General features: G+C 37.5%; 3 protein-coding genes across 5 annotated transcripts in view; 2 read left to right on the top strand and 1 right to left on the bottom strand.

The window, feature by feature from the left end:
- The window catches only part of LOC111794086 (protein NRT1/ PTR FAMILY 4.6-like), a 4,460-nt gene extending 2,626 nt beyond the window's left edge, over window positions 1-1,834 (top strand). For both annotated transcript variants that reach the window (XM_023676218.1, XM_023676217.1), the window contains 2 exons: window positions 180-620; window positions 701-1,834. In XM_023676218.1, the coding sequence (XP_023531986.1) occupies window positions 180-620; window positions 701-1,705 (1,446 nt within the window). In that variant the 3' untranslated portion in view covers window positions 1,706-1,834. The remainder of the gene's footprint in view (window positions 1-179; window positions 621-700) is intronic.
- A 2,902-nt stretch (window positions 1,835-4,736) lies between these two features.
- Window positions 4,737-6,500, top strand: LOC111793303 (hypersensitive-induced response protein-like protein 1). The gene is made up of 5 exons (XM_023675133.1): window positions 4,737-5,135; window positions 5,382-5,502; window positions 5,614-5,705; window positions 5,775-5,871; window positions 5,972-6,500. Exons 1-5 carry the CDS (start codon window positions 4,947-4,949, stop codon window positions 6,331-6,333), a joined length of 861 nt encoding a protein of 286 aa, XP_023530901.1. The 5' UTR covers window positions 4,737-4,946; the 3' UTR covers window positions 6,334-6,500.
- On the bottom strand, window positions 6,446-10,785 carry LOC111793300 (isochorismate synthase 2, chloroplastic). 2 transcript variants are annotated; one of them, XM_023675130.1, is made up of 14 exons: window positions 10,338-10,785; window positions 9,693-9,919; window positions 9,494-9,611; window positions 9,316-9,432; window positions 9,068-9,214; window positions 8,902-8,976; window positions 8,764-8,832; window positions 8,450-8,568; window positions 8,279-8,336; window positions 7,501-7,611; window positions 7,328-7,412; window positions 7,062-7,159; window positions 6,837-6,942; window positions 6,446-6,746 (listed from the first exon to the last, which is right to left on the bottom strand). In XM_023675130.1, the coding sequence occupies exons 1-13, from the start codon at window positions 10,677-10,679 to the stop codon at window positions 6,859-6,861; spliced, it is 1,650 nt and encodes a 549-aa protein (XP_023530898.1). In that variant the 5' UTR covers window positions 10,680-10,785; the 3' UTR covers window positions 6,446-6,746; window positions 6,837-6,858. The 2 variants fall into 2 exon arrangements, with proteins under 2 accessions (XP_023530898.1, XP_023530897.1); XM_023675129.1 differs by having other exon boundaries at window positions 6,837-6,929; window positions 10,338-10,782.
- Between the last annotated feature and the right edge of the window lie 841 nt (window positions 10,786-11,626).

Here is an 11,626-nt window from a genome sequence, read left to right as displayed (position 1 = left end):
TTTTTTTTTTTTTTTTTTTTTTTTTTTTTTTTTTTTTTTTTTTTTTTTTTTTTTTTTTTTTTTTTTTTTTTTTTTTTTTTTTTTTTTTTTTTTGTCTTGTTAATGGGTGGATTTCCATTTTGGGAAAGAAAACTGTATAATATGATGTGTTGAAGGTGGTATAAACATGTGGCGTGCAGGGTCTGCTGATTCTCACACTCCAAGCTCATGTACCATATCTGAAGCCACCAACTTGCGTTTCAAATCAACTGGGGAGTCCATGCCATAAAGTTGGAGGTGGGAAAGCGGTGATGTTATTTGCAGGGCTTTACTTGGTGGCGCTTGGCGTTGGAGGGATCAAAGGCTCGCTTCCTCCTCATGGCGCTGAGCAGTTCGATGAGACCACTTTTGAAGGAAGAAACAAAAGATCTGCTTTCTTCAATTACTTCATCTTCTGCCTTTCCTGTGGAGCTTTAATTGCTGTTACTTTGGTGGTTTGGATGGAAGATAACAAAGGCTGGCAGTGGGGTTTTGGAATCTCTACTCTTACAATAGTGGCTTCCATCCCCATTTTCTTGCTTGGTTCGCCTACTTACAGAATCAAAACTCCTGCAGGAAGCCCAATCACAACCATTTTTAAGGTACTTACTTAACCTCTTCTAGCTAATTACTTAAATGGTTTTGAAAGGGCTATGAACTGTTTGGCTTCTTTTTCCAACAGGTTTTAGCTTCAGCTGCGTTCAACAATAGGAAGGCAAAGAGCTCTAACAACGTTGTGATAAGCATATCCACAAGTTCAGTCTCTTCAGACAGTGTCAGAGACGTTGATGAGCAGACCCCAATTACTCCAATTCCAACGCAAAACTTGGAGTTCCTCAACAGAGCAGCAATGAATAACCCCGACCATCCAGAACTAAAATGCACACTCAAACAGGTAGAAGAAGCCAAGGTAGTGCTAAAAATCTTCCCCATTTTCGCCTCCACCGTAATGCTCAACTGCTGCCTCGCTCAGCTCTCCACATTCTCAGTGCAACAAGCAGCCACCATGAACACCAAACTCGGCTCCCTAAAAGTCCCCCCTGCTTCCCTCCCTGTTTTCCCAGTCGTCTTCATCATGATCCTCGCCCCAACTTACAACCACGCCATTGTCCCAATAGCAAGAAAACTAACCAAATCCGAAATGGGGATAACCCACTTGCAGAGAATTGGAACAGGGCTGGTTCTGTCCATAGTGGCAATGGCGGTGGCAGCATTGGTGGAAACGAAGAGAAAAAACGTGGCCTTGAAAACCCACATGTTGGATTCTTCGGAGCCTCTGCCAATCTCTTTCCTTTGGGTTGCTTTGCAGTACCTGTTCTTGGGGTCTGCGGATTTGTTCTCGCTGGCAGGGATGATGGAGTTTTTCTTCACAGAGGCGCCAATGAGTATGCGATCTCTGGCCACTGCGCTGTCGTGGGCGTCGTTGGCTATGGGGTATTACTTTAGCTCCGTGTTGGTGAGCGTAATCAATGGGGTGACGAAGGCTTGTCGGCTGACGCCATGGCTGTATGGGAGAAGCTTAAATCATTATCATTTGGAGAGGTTTTATTGGCTGATGTGCATACTGAGTGGGCTGAATTTCTTGCAGTATCTGTTCTGGGCCAATCGTTATACGTACAGATCCAAGAGTGCAGGAGAGCAGCCGCCTTTCAAGGAACAACAACACAAGTCAGATTTAGTCGTCTGACCCTTTGTTTCTCATTTCATGTTAATCAATCAAAATTCAGATGGTTCTTCCCACATTTCTCAACCCATGCAATACACCTTCCATGATTATTCAATCCGAATAAATATAAAAATATCCGATTAAGTTGACTATTATAATAGTAATTTATTTATACGGTATCGATATCCTCAAACTTATTTAAATTTTGTGGCCTTGTTATTGTTTCGGATAGTTTAGCTCATTTGAGCTTGTCCTAGTCATAGGGTTTATATCATTTAGCTCCTCCGAGCTCATTTCAATATGCAAGTTTATATCAAATATTTGGATTCTCATCAAATAGCTCGTATGAACTTATCTCCATATTTGAGTTCATAATGATAGCTCTTCCGAGCTTAATTCTATTACCCTCTAAGATAATCTCAAACATAGTGGAGCATACCATCTTATGTAATTTATATTATTTATAGCACGACTCTAAAAGAATCACATATTATATACATGCAGGGGAGACTTTGCAACCACAAGGACAGAATCTTACAATAATATCATTATATATGTATAGAGTGACCTTACAATATTAGGACACCACAAGGACAGAATCTTACAATAATCCCATTATATATGTATAGAGTGACCTTACAATATTAGGACACGACACTACATACTACAATAATTGTATCCTATACATATAAGGAGTGACTTTGACACTATTAGAACACGACATTACGAGAATCACATCATATACATGTAAAGAAGGACCTTATTAAAATAGGGCCCACATCGTATAAATGCAAGGAATGACTTCCAACCTAGTGTTTGTCTAACCGAGAATGCCCTTGCACTAAATAAATTTTATGTACTCGTAGTAAATAAATAAAAAAAATATAATTATAAATGTATAAATATTAACTAGATAAATCTTCCACGTTCCACACTAATAAATTTGATGCTTTGTTTGATTCTTGCACGAACAGTTGTAAACTAGGCGACTTAACCCCCAATGCAGCCTCTGACTAGACTAAATCAAGGAGTCGAAACTAAGTGAACTATTGAACCCGGTACCAATCGAGCTAAGGTACACATTACTCCGTCCTTCGATTTATTCTACCATGTCGATTATGACTTTGGCAATAAGACATCAAGGAAATAGAAGGGACTCGTTCACTAATGAAGCAATACTACCGTAACTAAGCTCAACACTAGTTTAGTCTAAGCATTAACATAAGCATCGAGGTGTATGGAGCACATCACTACAGTAGTGCACAAACCTTCTTTGCAGGTCTATCAACTATACAACTAGATACCTAGACACGAAACAGGTGTAGACAAATCAACGTTATATTTGTTCCGTAAACGTAAGGTTGAAACCTAAGTAAAATTAGCTATAAGTATTTTATCCAAGTTTGGGAGCTCAAAATGCACAACCCTCCAAAGTTATTGTGTTATGTGGCATATAGAGAAGACTTAGGAACTAGTTTTGAGAATATGGAACCATAAATATGTTTAGCAGATTCCTAGGAATTACATGGACATTCATTCCTAGGAATGATCGAATTTTCTGTCCTTGTCGTTCCTAAGAAAATGATAATTGAATTTTCTTGCCGTTCGTGGGAATCGGGATGAACATCCAATGTAACTTTCACGTATTAATTTCATGAAAGACTTTTTCCAATTAGTCTTTTTTCGAATTTCAAAATTGTTAATAAAAGTAGAAAGGTATATTGAACCAGACAACTCGAACAAACCTAACTCGAATTATAGGAATTGGGTTGAGTTAATTTTCTGAAACCGAATAGATTCGATTTGAATTTTGGATTGACCTGAACAAACCAAAATCTTTAATGTCGCAACTTGGTCTGCCAATAAATAAAATATTTTTATAATAATTTTTTTTCTTTCTTTAAACTAATTATTTTTTATTGTTTTTGAATTTCAACATCAATCATTATATTTACGTTACTTTTAAATACTTTTAGAGTAATCAATTGCTGAAGAAGTGTCGCTGTTTAGTTGTCTTTTGTTATGTGTCAATGTTGTACTATGTTAGGATGTTACAGTTCTCACTTGTTGTTGAAGTATGTGTTTGTTTGAATTATTATAAATTGATTTGAATTTGTTTGTAAATTTTTAATATATTTTATTTAAGATGGTACTCAATATCAATATTCACAAATTGTGGATAAAATAAGAATTAATTTTTTTTTTTTAACAACCCAACCCCGAAAGTAAAGGTTAGGTTGTGAAATATTTGGGGTTGGGTTGAGTTCCCAATCCAACCAACACCAACTTTTAGGTTGATCTAAAAATTTCCTTAACTCAACTCAACCCTGGTACATCCGAGTTAGACTGATTCATATTAAAGAAAATTTGATGTTAAAATTAGAAAAAAGTCTTTTTTTTTTTAAATAAAAAAAAAACAAAAAACAAAAAACAAAAAACAAAAATTTGTTTTTAAGGAAAGAGAAGATAGAATCAAAGGGTGTTTTAAAATATAATTTTATTGAAGAGGAGAAAACAAAGAGATATTTTGGTGTATTCTTGAATTGCTTAAATTGAGAGAGGATGTGGATAAGCTTAATTGCCTAGTCATCATCCACCATGTCCAAATCATAATCTTATATGGAAAAAAAAAAAAAATCCAACAAAAGAAAAATATAAAATATCTCAAAATATCTCATAATAAAAAATTCATTAAGTGAATCAATTTAATTTATAAAATTTTTAAACCAAAAATAAATTTATAATCCACCTCAAATCATACGAATTTTTGGAGTCGAAACATAGCGATCCGAAAATCTCCCTTACAAAAAGTATCTCCTTGAAATTATAAAAATAAATAAATAAGGAAAAATAAGAAATTATGGAAAATAATTGGATAAATTTTCCAAGATCAAGCATTTGATTGGTCAACCCATTAAACAAAACTTGCAAAAAGGAAATAAACATTTTTTTTTTATATATATATAAAATTAATGTTACGAAAAATTCTGAGAATAAAAAATATAATAATAAATAAAAATCCGGCCAAGTTGGGTCCGACAGCTGAACAAGAAACTCATTTTCATAGGAGAAACTAAGGGAGGGAAGAACTTGGCCCTCGTTTACTTCGGTAAATTTCATATCTTGTTCGTAAGGTCAAGACCGCTCGCCCTTTCATACAATTCTGCGTGCTGATTCAGACGCAAAATACTTTAATAAAAGCATCCCGTGATTCCAATTTCATTACAGATTTTTCGTTGTGAATCCAAATTTCTGATTCGATATGGGTAATCTTTTTTGTTGTGTTCAAGTGGATCAATCCACTGTGGCTATCAGGGAGAGATTTGGGAAATATGAGGAAGTTCTTGAGCCAGGATGCCATTGTTTGCCTTGGTTTCTTGGAGCTCAGGTCGCCGGCAGTCTGTCTCTCAGGTTGCAACAATTGGATGTCCGATGTGAGACCAAGACAAAGGTACCATTTCTGTCTCATCATTCACCATCATATTTACTGTTCTACACAGCTATTTCTAAAGATTATTGGTTGAGTTACCTCTAAAAGAGATATGACTATACCATGGTGTTCTGATTTCTTGGTTGTACTTTAAAGAGAAATGGTCATAAGAAACTGCTCTGCTATACTGCCCTTGGAATTTATTTATCAATCTTAGGACTTGGGAGTTCCTTGTTGCTAAAATTTAAGGGGGGTTTTGTTCTTTAGGATAATGTGTTTGTCAACGTGGTTGCGTCGATTCAATATCGAGCACTGGCCGATAAAGCAAGTGATGCATTCTACAAACTAAGCAATACAAGATCTCAGATCCAGGCTTATGTTTTTGATGGTATACTCCATTCCTTTCCTGTTAAACCTATAAGTTAAATGCGTTCTTCTTTCGTCATATTTGTGTAGGCTTGCTCGTTTTAAACTTTAGAAACTTCTTGGATATTTGTAGTAATTAGAGCAAGTGTTCCAAAGCTCAACTTGGATGATGCTTTTGAGCAGAAAAATGATATTGCCAAAGCAGTTGAAGATGAACTTGAAAAGGTAATCTTTTTTGGTCGTTCAATGAAGCAAATTCTAAGTGTTTTGTAACTTCTGAATAATTGCTCTCAGGCTATGTCGGCTTATGGCTTTGAGATTGTCCAAACGCTCATTGTCGATATAGAACCAGACGAGCATGTGAAGAGAGCAATGAATGAAATTAATGCTGGTACTAATCCAATCCCTGATACTAAAAAACTTGACATCTTTTTCCCTTTTGCCTTAAGCTTAGTTCAGGTCTCATTATTTAACTACTAATATCCATTCAGCTGCTAGATTAAGGGTGGCAGCAAATGAGAAGGCAGAAGCAGAGAAAATTTTGCAGATTAAGCGAGCTGAGGGTGAAGCTGAAGCCAAGTATTTGTCTGGTTTGGGTATTGCTCGACAGCGTCAAGCAATTGTGGATGGTTTAAGAGACAGTGTGTTGGGATTCTCTGTTAATGTTCCAGGGACGACGGCAAAGGATGTTATGGATATGGTGCTTGTGACCCAATATTTTGACACCATGAAAGAAATTGGAGCTTCTTCCAAGTCCACTTCTGTGTTTATACCTCATGGACCTGGAGCTGTTCGAGACGTCGCATCACAGATTCGCGATGGACTTCTTCAGGGTGCTTCTTCTTCTCACTAGTCCAAAACTCTATTTCACAAAGTTGATGGTATTTAGTGTGTGTTGTGGTTTTCTGTTTTCAAGTGACATCTATGTTTGGTAATTCACATTTGAGCTTTGGAAATTGTTCTTAATACTTTAAATACTAGTGGTTTCTCCAATAAATGTACAAATATATTTCTCTACAAGTAATTGATTCTAAAACATTCGACCATGCTTAAATGAAGCAGCCACCTATCTATATACGTTATGAATGTGGCACAGTGATCTAAACAGGCAAAGCAAAACGAAGAACGAACTAACCATTTGCTGACTCAAACCACAACCGGAAGGAACCTGATCGAAAAGCTTAGGCCCCTTACTTTCCCGGACGACAGCTTCACCGATCAAACGTGGGTGCTCCAAGCCAATTCCAGTTTAAGCGATCTGGTAACCTGCAAATATGCAAATCAAAGGTATAAGGTATGAAAATTGAGCTACTAAGTAGAGCATTTTGGAGACAAAAGATGCAAGTTCCAGAGTACCTGAGATATCTTGAGCTCCAATTCATCCCACTCCAAAGACGGATTGCTTCCTTTTACTATCCCTGTTCCCGCATAGACCAAGGCACCAAGACCCTATAATCAAAGACTGTAAGAACTCAGAGAATTGTAATGGAAATGATGTCTGAGCTCTAGAAATTTTAAATTCGAGTAAGGATTCAATGGAAGTATTTAAGTTTGTAGCTCATATGGTAGACGCCATCTTACTGTCTCCACTAATGCTGATCTGATGCCCACAGCAAACTCACTCTCTTCTCCTCCAAACCAACCAACAGGCCCGGCGTACATCCCTCTATCAAATAACTCTGCATAAATATCCCAAGTTCTTAAATGTATACAGAAGGATGAAGACGACTTAGATTTGGCAGACGATAGAATTACAAGACCCATAATCAGCATTTTGAAGGAAACCATCCATAACTTGGATTGGCTTGGGGAGCTAATAGAAAGGATCACGCACTCGTGAACCTTACCAGTTTCTGCAATTAAATCTCGAGCCTCCTCTGTTGGAAATCCACAAACCGCGGGAGTTGGATGAAGCGTTGATAAAATTTCAAACTTTTCAAGCAACAAAGTAGAGTTAGAGCGGTATATTCACGTGAGGGAAGTTTAGTTTACAGGGACATAAATATTTGGAGATTCTTACCTCATCATCATTGGTTCTCAATCTGCCTGCTAGTTGGGCATACAGATGTTGAATTCTGGGAAGTTTTCTAACTGATTTATGTGGTTCAACGACTACAGCATCACATACAGCCTACAAACAGGATTAAGCTGGCTAAGAATCTGCAATATTCTCAGAATGTTGTCCTCTTCGTAATTGCCTATAGATTTCAGCAGCTTATTGAGAAACCAATGTAAATGTTGTTCGGTGCTTGAAAAACGATGACAAAAATAGAACAAATTCACGGTTTGGAAGCACTGCAAATATCATTTTTCATAGCTCATAGCAGCCACAGACCAAACTTAGTGGGACAGGTCGTTATCAGGGACAACCATTGTTGAAGATTATTGGGAGAGGAGCCCACATTAGCTAATTAAGGAGAAGATCATGAGTTTATAAGTAAGGAATATCATCTCCATTGGTATGAGGCATTTTGGGGAAACCAAAAGCAAAGTCACGAGAGCTTATGCTCAAAATAGACAATATCATACCATTGTGGAGGTATGTGGTTTCTAACATGGTACCAGAATCATGTCCTTAACTTAGTCATGTCTACAGAATCCTCAAGTGTCAAACAAAAAAATTGTGAGCCTCGAAGGTGTAGTCAAAAGTGACTCAAGTGTCGAATGAAGGGTGTGCTTTGTTCGATGGCTCTAAAGAAGGAGTCGAGCCTCGATTAAGGGGGACTGTTTAAGGGAAAGTTTCATTTCATCGACAGAAAGCAAGATAACAAAAGAGCAAGACTGAAGCTCAAACTTGCCTCTAACTTCCTTTTGATGGCTTCCCTCACAATCGAAAACTCAAGGTCATCCTTTGGGCTGCACATAGAAAGTAGAGTTAGTGAAAACTCCCGCCCGCAGCTCATTGGTTGAGGCAACAGGGTTACAGCATCATTGAGTAGACAAAATAAGAATATAGAGATGAAACCAACTTGGATAATAAATCTTGTTCTATTCTAAGGTCTTCAATAGCCGATTTGCCTCTAGCACGGGTTGCAGCTAAGGCCTCACATATAATACTAAGTCCTTCTCTATGGAATAGCCGCTCAGGCTATTACGAACATATCAAAGCCAAAGTTAGTAAGAAAATAAATATTACAAAACCCAAACGAGTAGGAAACTAATTGAAAACATCTTTAATGAGTACCATCTTCAGCCGGATCACAGATATTCCCCATTTTGAAATTAGGCAACAAAATGAAATGGTTGACTGATATAATGAAGTGTATGAAATTTTGTTACATACCGTATTTCCTATGAAGGCAGGAGCATTGGATGGCTGGACACAAAACTGATAAGAGTTTTTCCCCTCTTTCTGATACGATCAAAACTAGACTCAGGAAACAAAATTACTGCATAAACATGCAACCCATGCAATAGCTACCTGTAAACATGCAACCCATGTAACAGGATCAACATCTACGCTTGTCACTATTCGGGTACTGCGTGCAAGTACGACCTAAATATAACGCATAAGATTAGACAGCCGATTTTACTGATGAATGGAAACATAAATAAATTTGTGGTAAGAGTGAAGAATTGGTGAGTGCCTTGGTAAGATCTGAGTCGCATTGGTCGATCACTTGCAGCGCCCTGTTAATTGCACTATCCCAGAATGTTTTGGTGGGAACATGATTGTGGCTAAGTATGGATATCTGAGGAAGATCTCGTTGTACGTTTACATTATCAGAAGAAACCTGAATGATAAGAAATTTACTAGGGAGTGATTATCTATGGGAGAATATTCTTCCTTTCAATGCAATGAACAAAGAGAATCAAATTGTATCAAATAGTCGACCTGTTCGACTGTGGATTGAAGGGATTCAACAGCATTTTCCCAAGTCCAAGAACAAGCATGATCCCAAGCTACAGTCGCGGCAAGAATGGAGTCATCCTCGAACTCATCAAACTCAACCTGTGATTTTGGCGTCCATTATCCAATTGCGATAAACGAGATTCGAAAAAGAAGTCCGTACCTGAGGGACCATGAAGTAAAACGAGCCAAAAGGCTCCCACTCAGGCGATATGTTCGGACGTGAATCAAAGCGAATACCTCCATAAGCACGAATCAGGGGGCATTTCTTTGACAGGAACCTATAATTTACAGAATATTAGCCTAGGCATTTCATCGAACAGATAGCGGAGTGAATATAAACAGAGGCAAAATGAGTTTACCTCTTTATAGACGCCCAATCAGAGTTCGAAAACTGATGATGGCGGCAGAATACGACTGCAGAGCCCACACCTGCGACGCTGGCGACGCGGTGGTGGGCATTGGAGCTGACAGAGGGGAGAGAATCAGAATCAATGGCTCTGCTCCTGCCGGAGAAGAAGATACGAGGAAGAAGCAGAGGCTGAGAACAAAGCCAATCAATCGCCTTAATGTGCCGGTGGATTGGAAGCTGCAAAATAGTCAACCCTCCTTCAGTCTCAGAATGTGCACAAAGTCAACAGAATTTCAACTCAATTTTATTACTTTATTTATTTTTTGTTAGATTTTCTTTTCTTTTCTTTTTACTAATTATTAGGTTTAGTTGATAATTATTATTAAAAAAAAAAATCATATTATTAAGAAAATGGGTATTTATTTATTTATTTATTTTGGAGGAAAAGGTCTTATCCCGGTTTAGTATAATCCGAGATAAGAAATGGGTGTATGATTAAATGTTACGGCCACCCTTAAAAAAAAAATTAAAAATAAATAAATAAATAAATAAATTACCGCACGTGGCGGTTCTCATACCACGTACATGGAAGAGATAAGAAATGCGTAATGCGAGGCATTTGAAAGAGGTCCGGGAGAGTTGGAAGGAGGCTTACTTGGAGCCGAATAATTCCTGAACTAAACGCCGGTTTCTCAGATTTCAACTTTGCCACCAACCCCCTCAGATTTTCCGTCGCCAAGCCCACCGTCGGAACCGCCGGGAAAGTTCGAGTCTCCATCGTCTCGACGGCGCCTCCGTGGTCTGCTCTGCACCCATCCATCGCTGGTGACTGACAAACCACCCGACCCCATCTCCTCCGCCACCGCCCTGGGGAAATTACGAGTGTTGGTATACGGCGGCCCGGACTCAGATGCTGGGCGAACCCAACACAGGGTCCGGTGGGTGAAGTTTGAGAAGTGGAAGAAATAGCCTTACTGGGAATACTCATTCTTACCATTTTCTTTATTTGTTTATTTCTCTGAACCAAATCTTATCGCTCGCCACTCGCCATTCTCAAATGCCCATCACTTCAACTACCATGGTTCAGCTTGTGTTGATTGGACTAATTTTTTTTATCCAACTAAAAGTTCGGATGGATTGGATTTGTAATTCGGGTTCGAATTAAGTTGTCCTGTTGTCAAAAAAAAATTTAAAAGCAAGCACAAATTACCCAACCAAAAGTTCCGATGGGCTGGATTTGTAACTCGGGTTGGGTTCGAATTAGGTTGTCCAGTTGTAAAAAAAAAAAATTTAAAAGCGAGCACAAATAATTTATAAATCTAGTGTCGAATTTGTCGGGCACTTTAGAGAGGGTAAGGTAACACTCTAACAAACTCATTAATACAAAAAATTTCTTAATATATTTTATATATTTTTATTTGGCTCAGTCAACCTAAAAGTTTTATTCCACTAATCCGAAACGGAACCGATTCAGTTCCAGTTCTTAAAAATGAACCCAACCCAACCTTAAATGCTGATCCAACCCAACTCAATCTTTATAGTTTGGGTTGGGTTGGTCCGATAACTTCAATTATTTGAAACCAGCCTCTTACTTCCATCTATTCATATTTCTAACCCAAATTTGTATATGAGTTTGATTAAAAGGTTTAAAGAAAATAATTTTATTTCAATAATATTCAGTTAATAGTTACGTTGTATTATTTTTATTTAATAATTATTAATAAATATTATAAATTATAAATTATAATTAAGGATAAAGAAATGTAATGGATGTGCAATATTTTGGATTAAAAAGTAAAAAGAATGTGGGCTGGGCTTCAGGCTAATAAGCCCAGATTTTGAGGTGTCAAAAGCCCACCTTCTAAATGACCCAAACAATTCAATTTCAAGAAATTAGTAATAATTAAATGAATGATAAATTTAATTCTTAAAAAAAAAAAAAAA

Source organism: Cucurbita pepo, chromosome LG04 (assembly GCF_002806865.2).
Source record: "Cucurbita pepo subsp. pepo cultivar mu-cu-16 chromosome LG04, ASM280686v2, whole genome shotgun sequence".
In the NCBI taxonomy this organism is placed as follows: Eukaryota; Viridiplantae; Streptophyta; class Magnoliopsida; order Cucurbitales; family Cucurbitaceae; genus Cucurbita; species Cucurbita pepo.
This window is presented reverse-complemented; position numbering and strand designations above follow the sequence as displayed.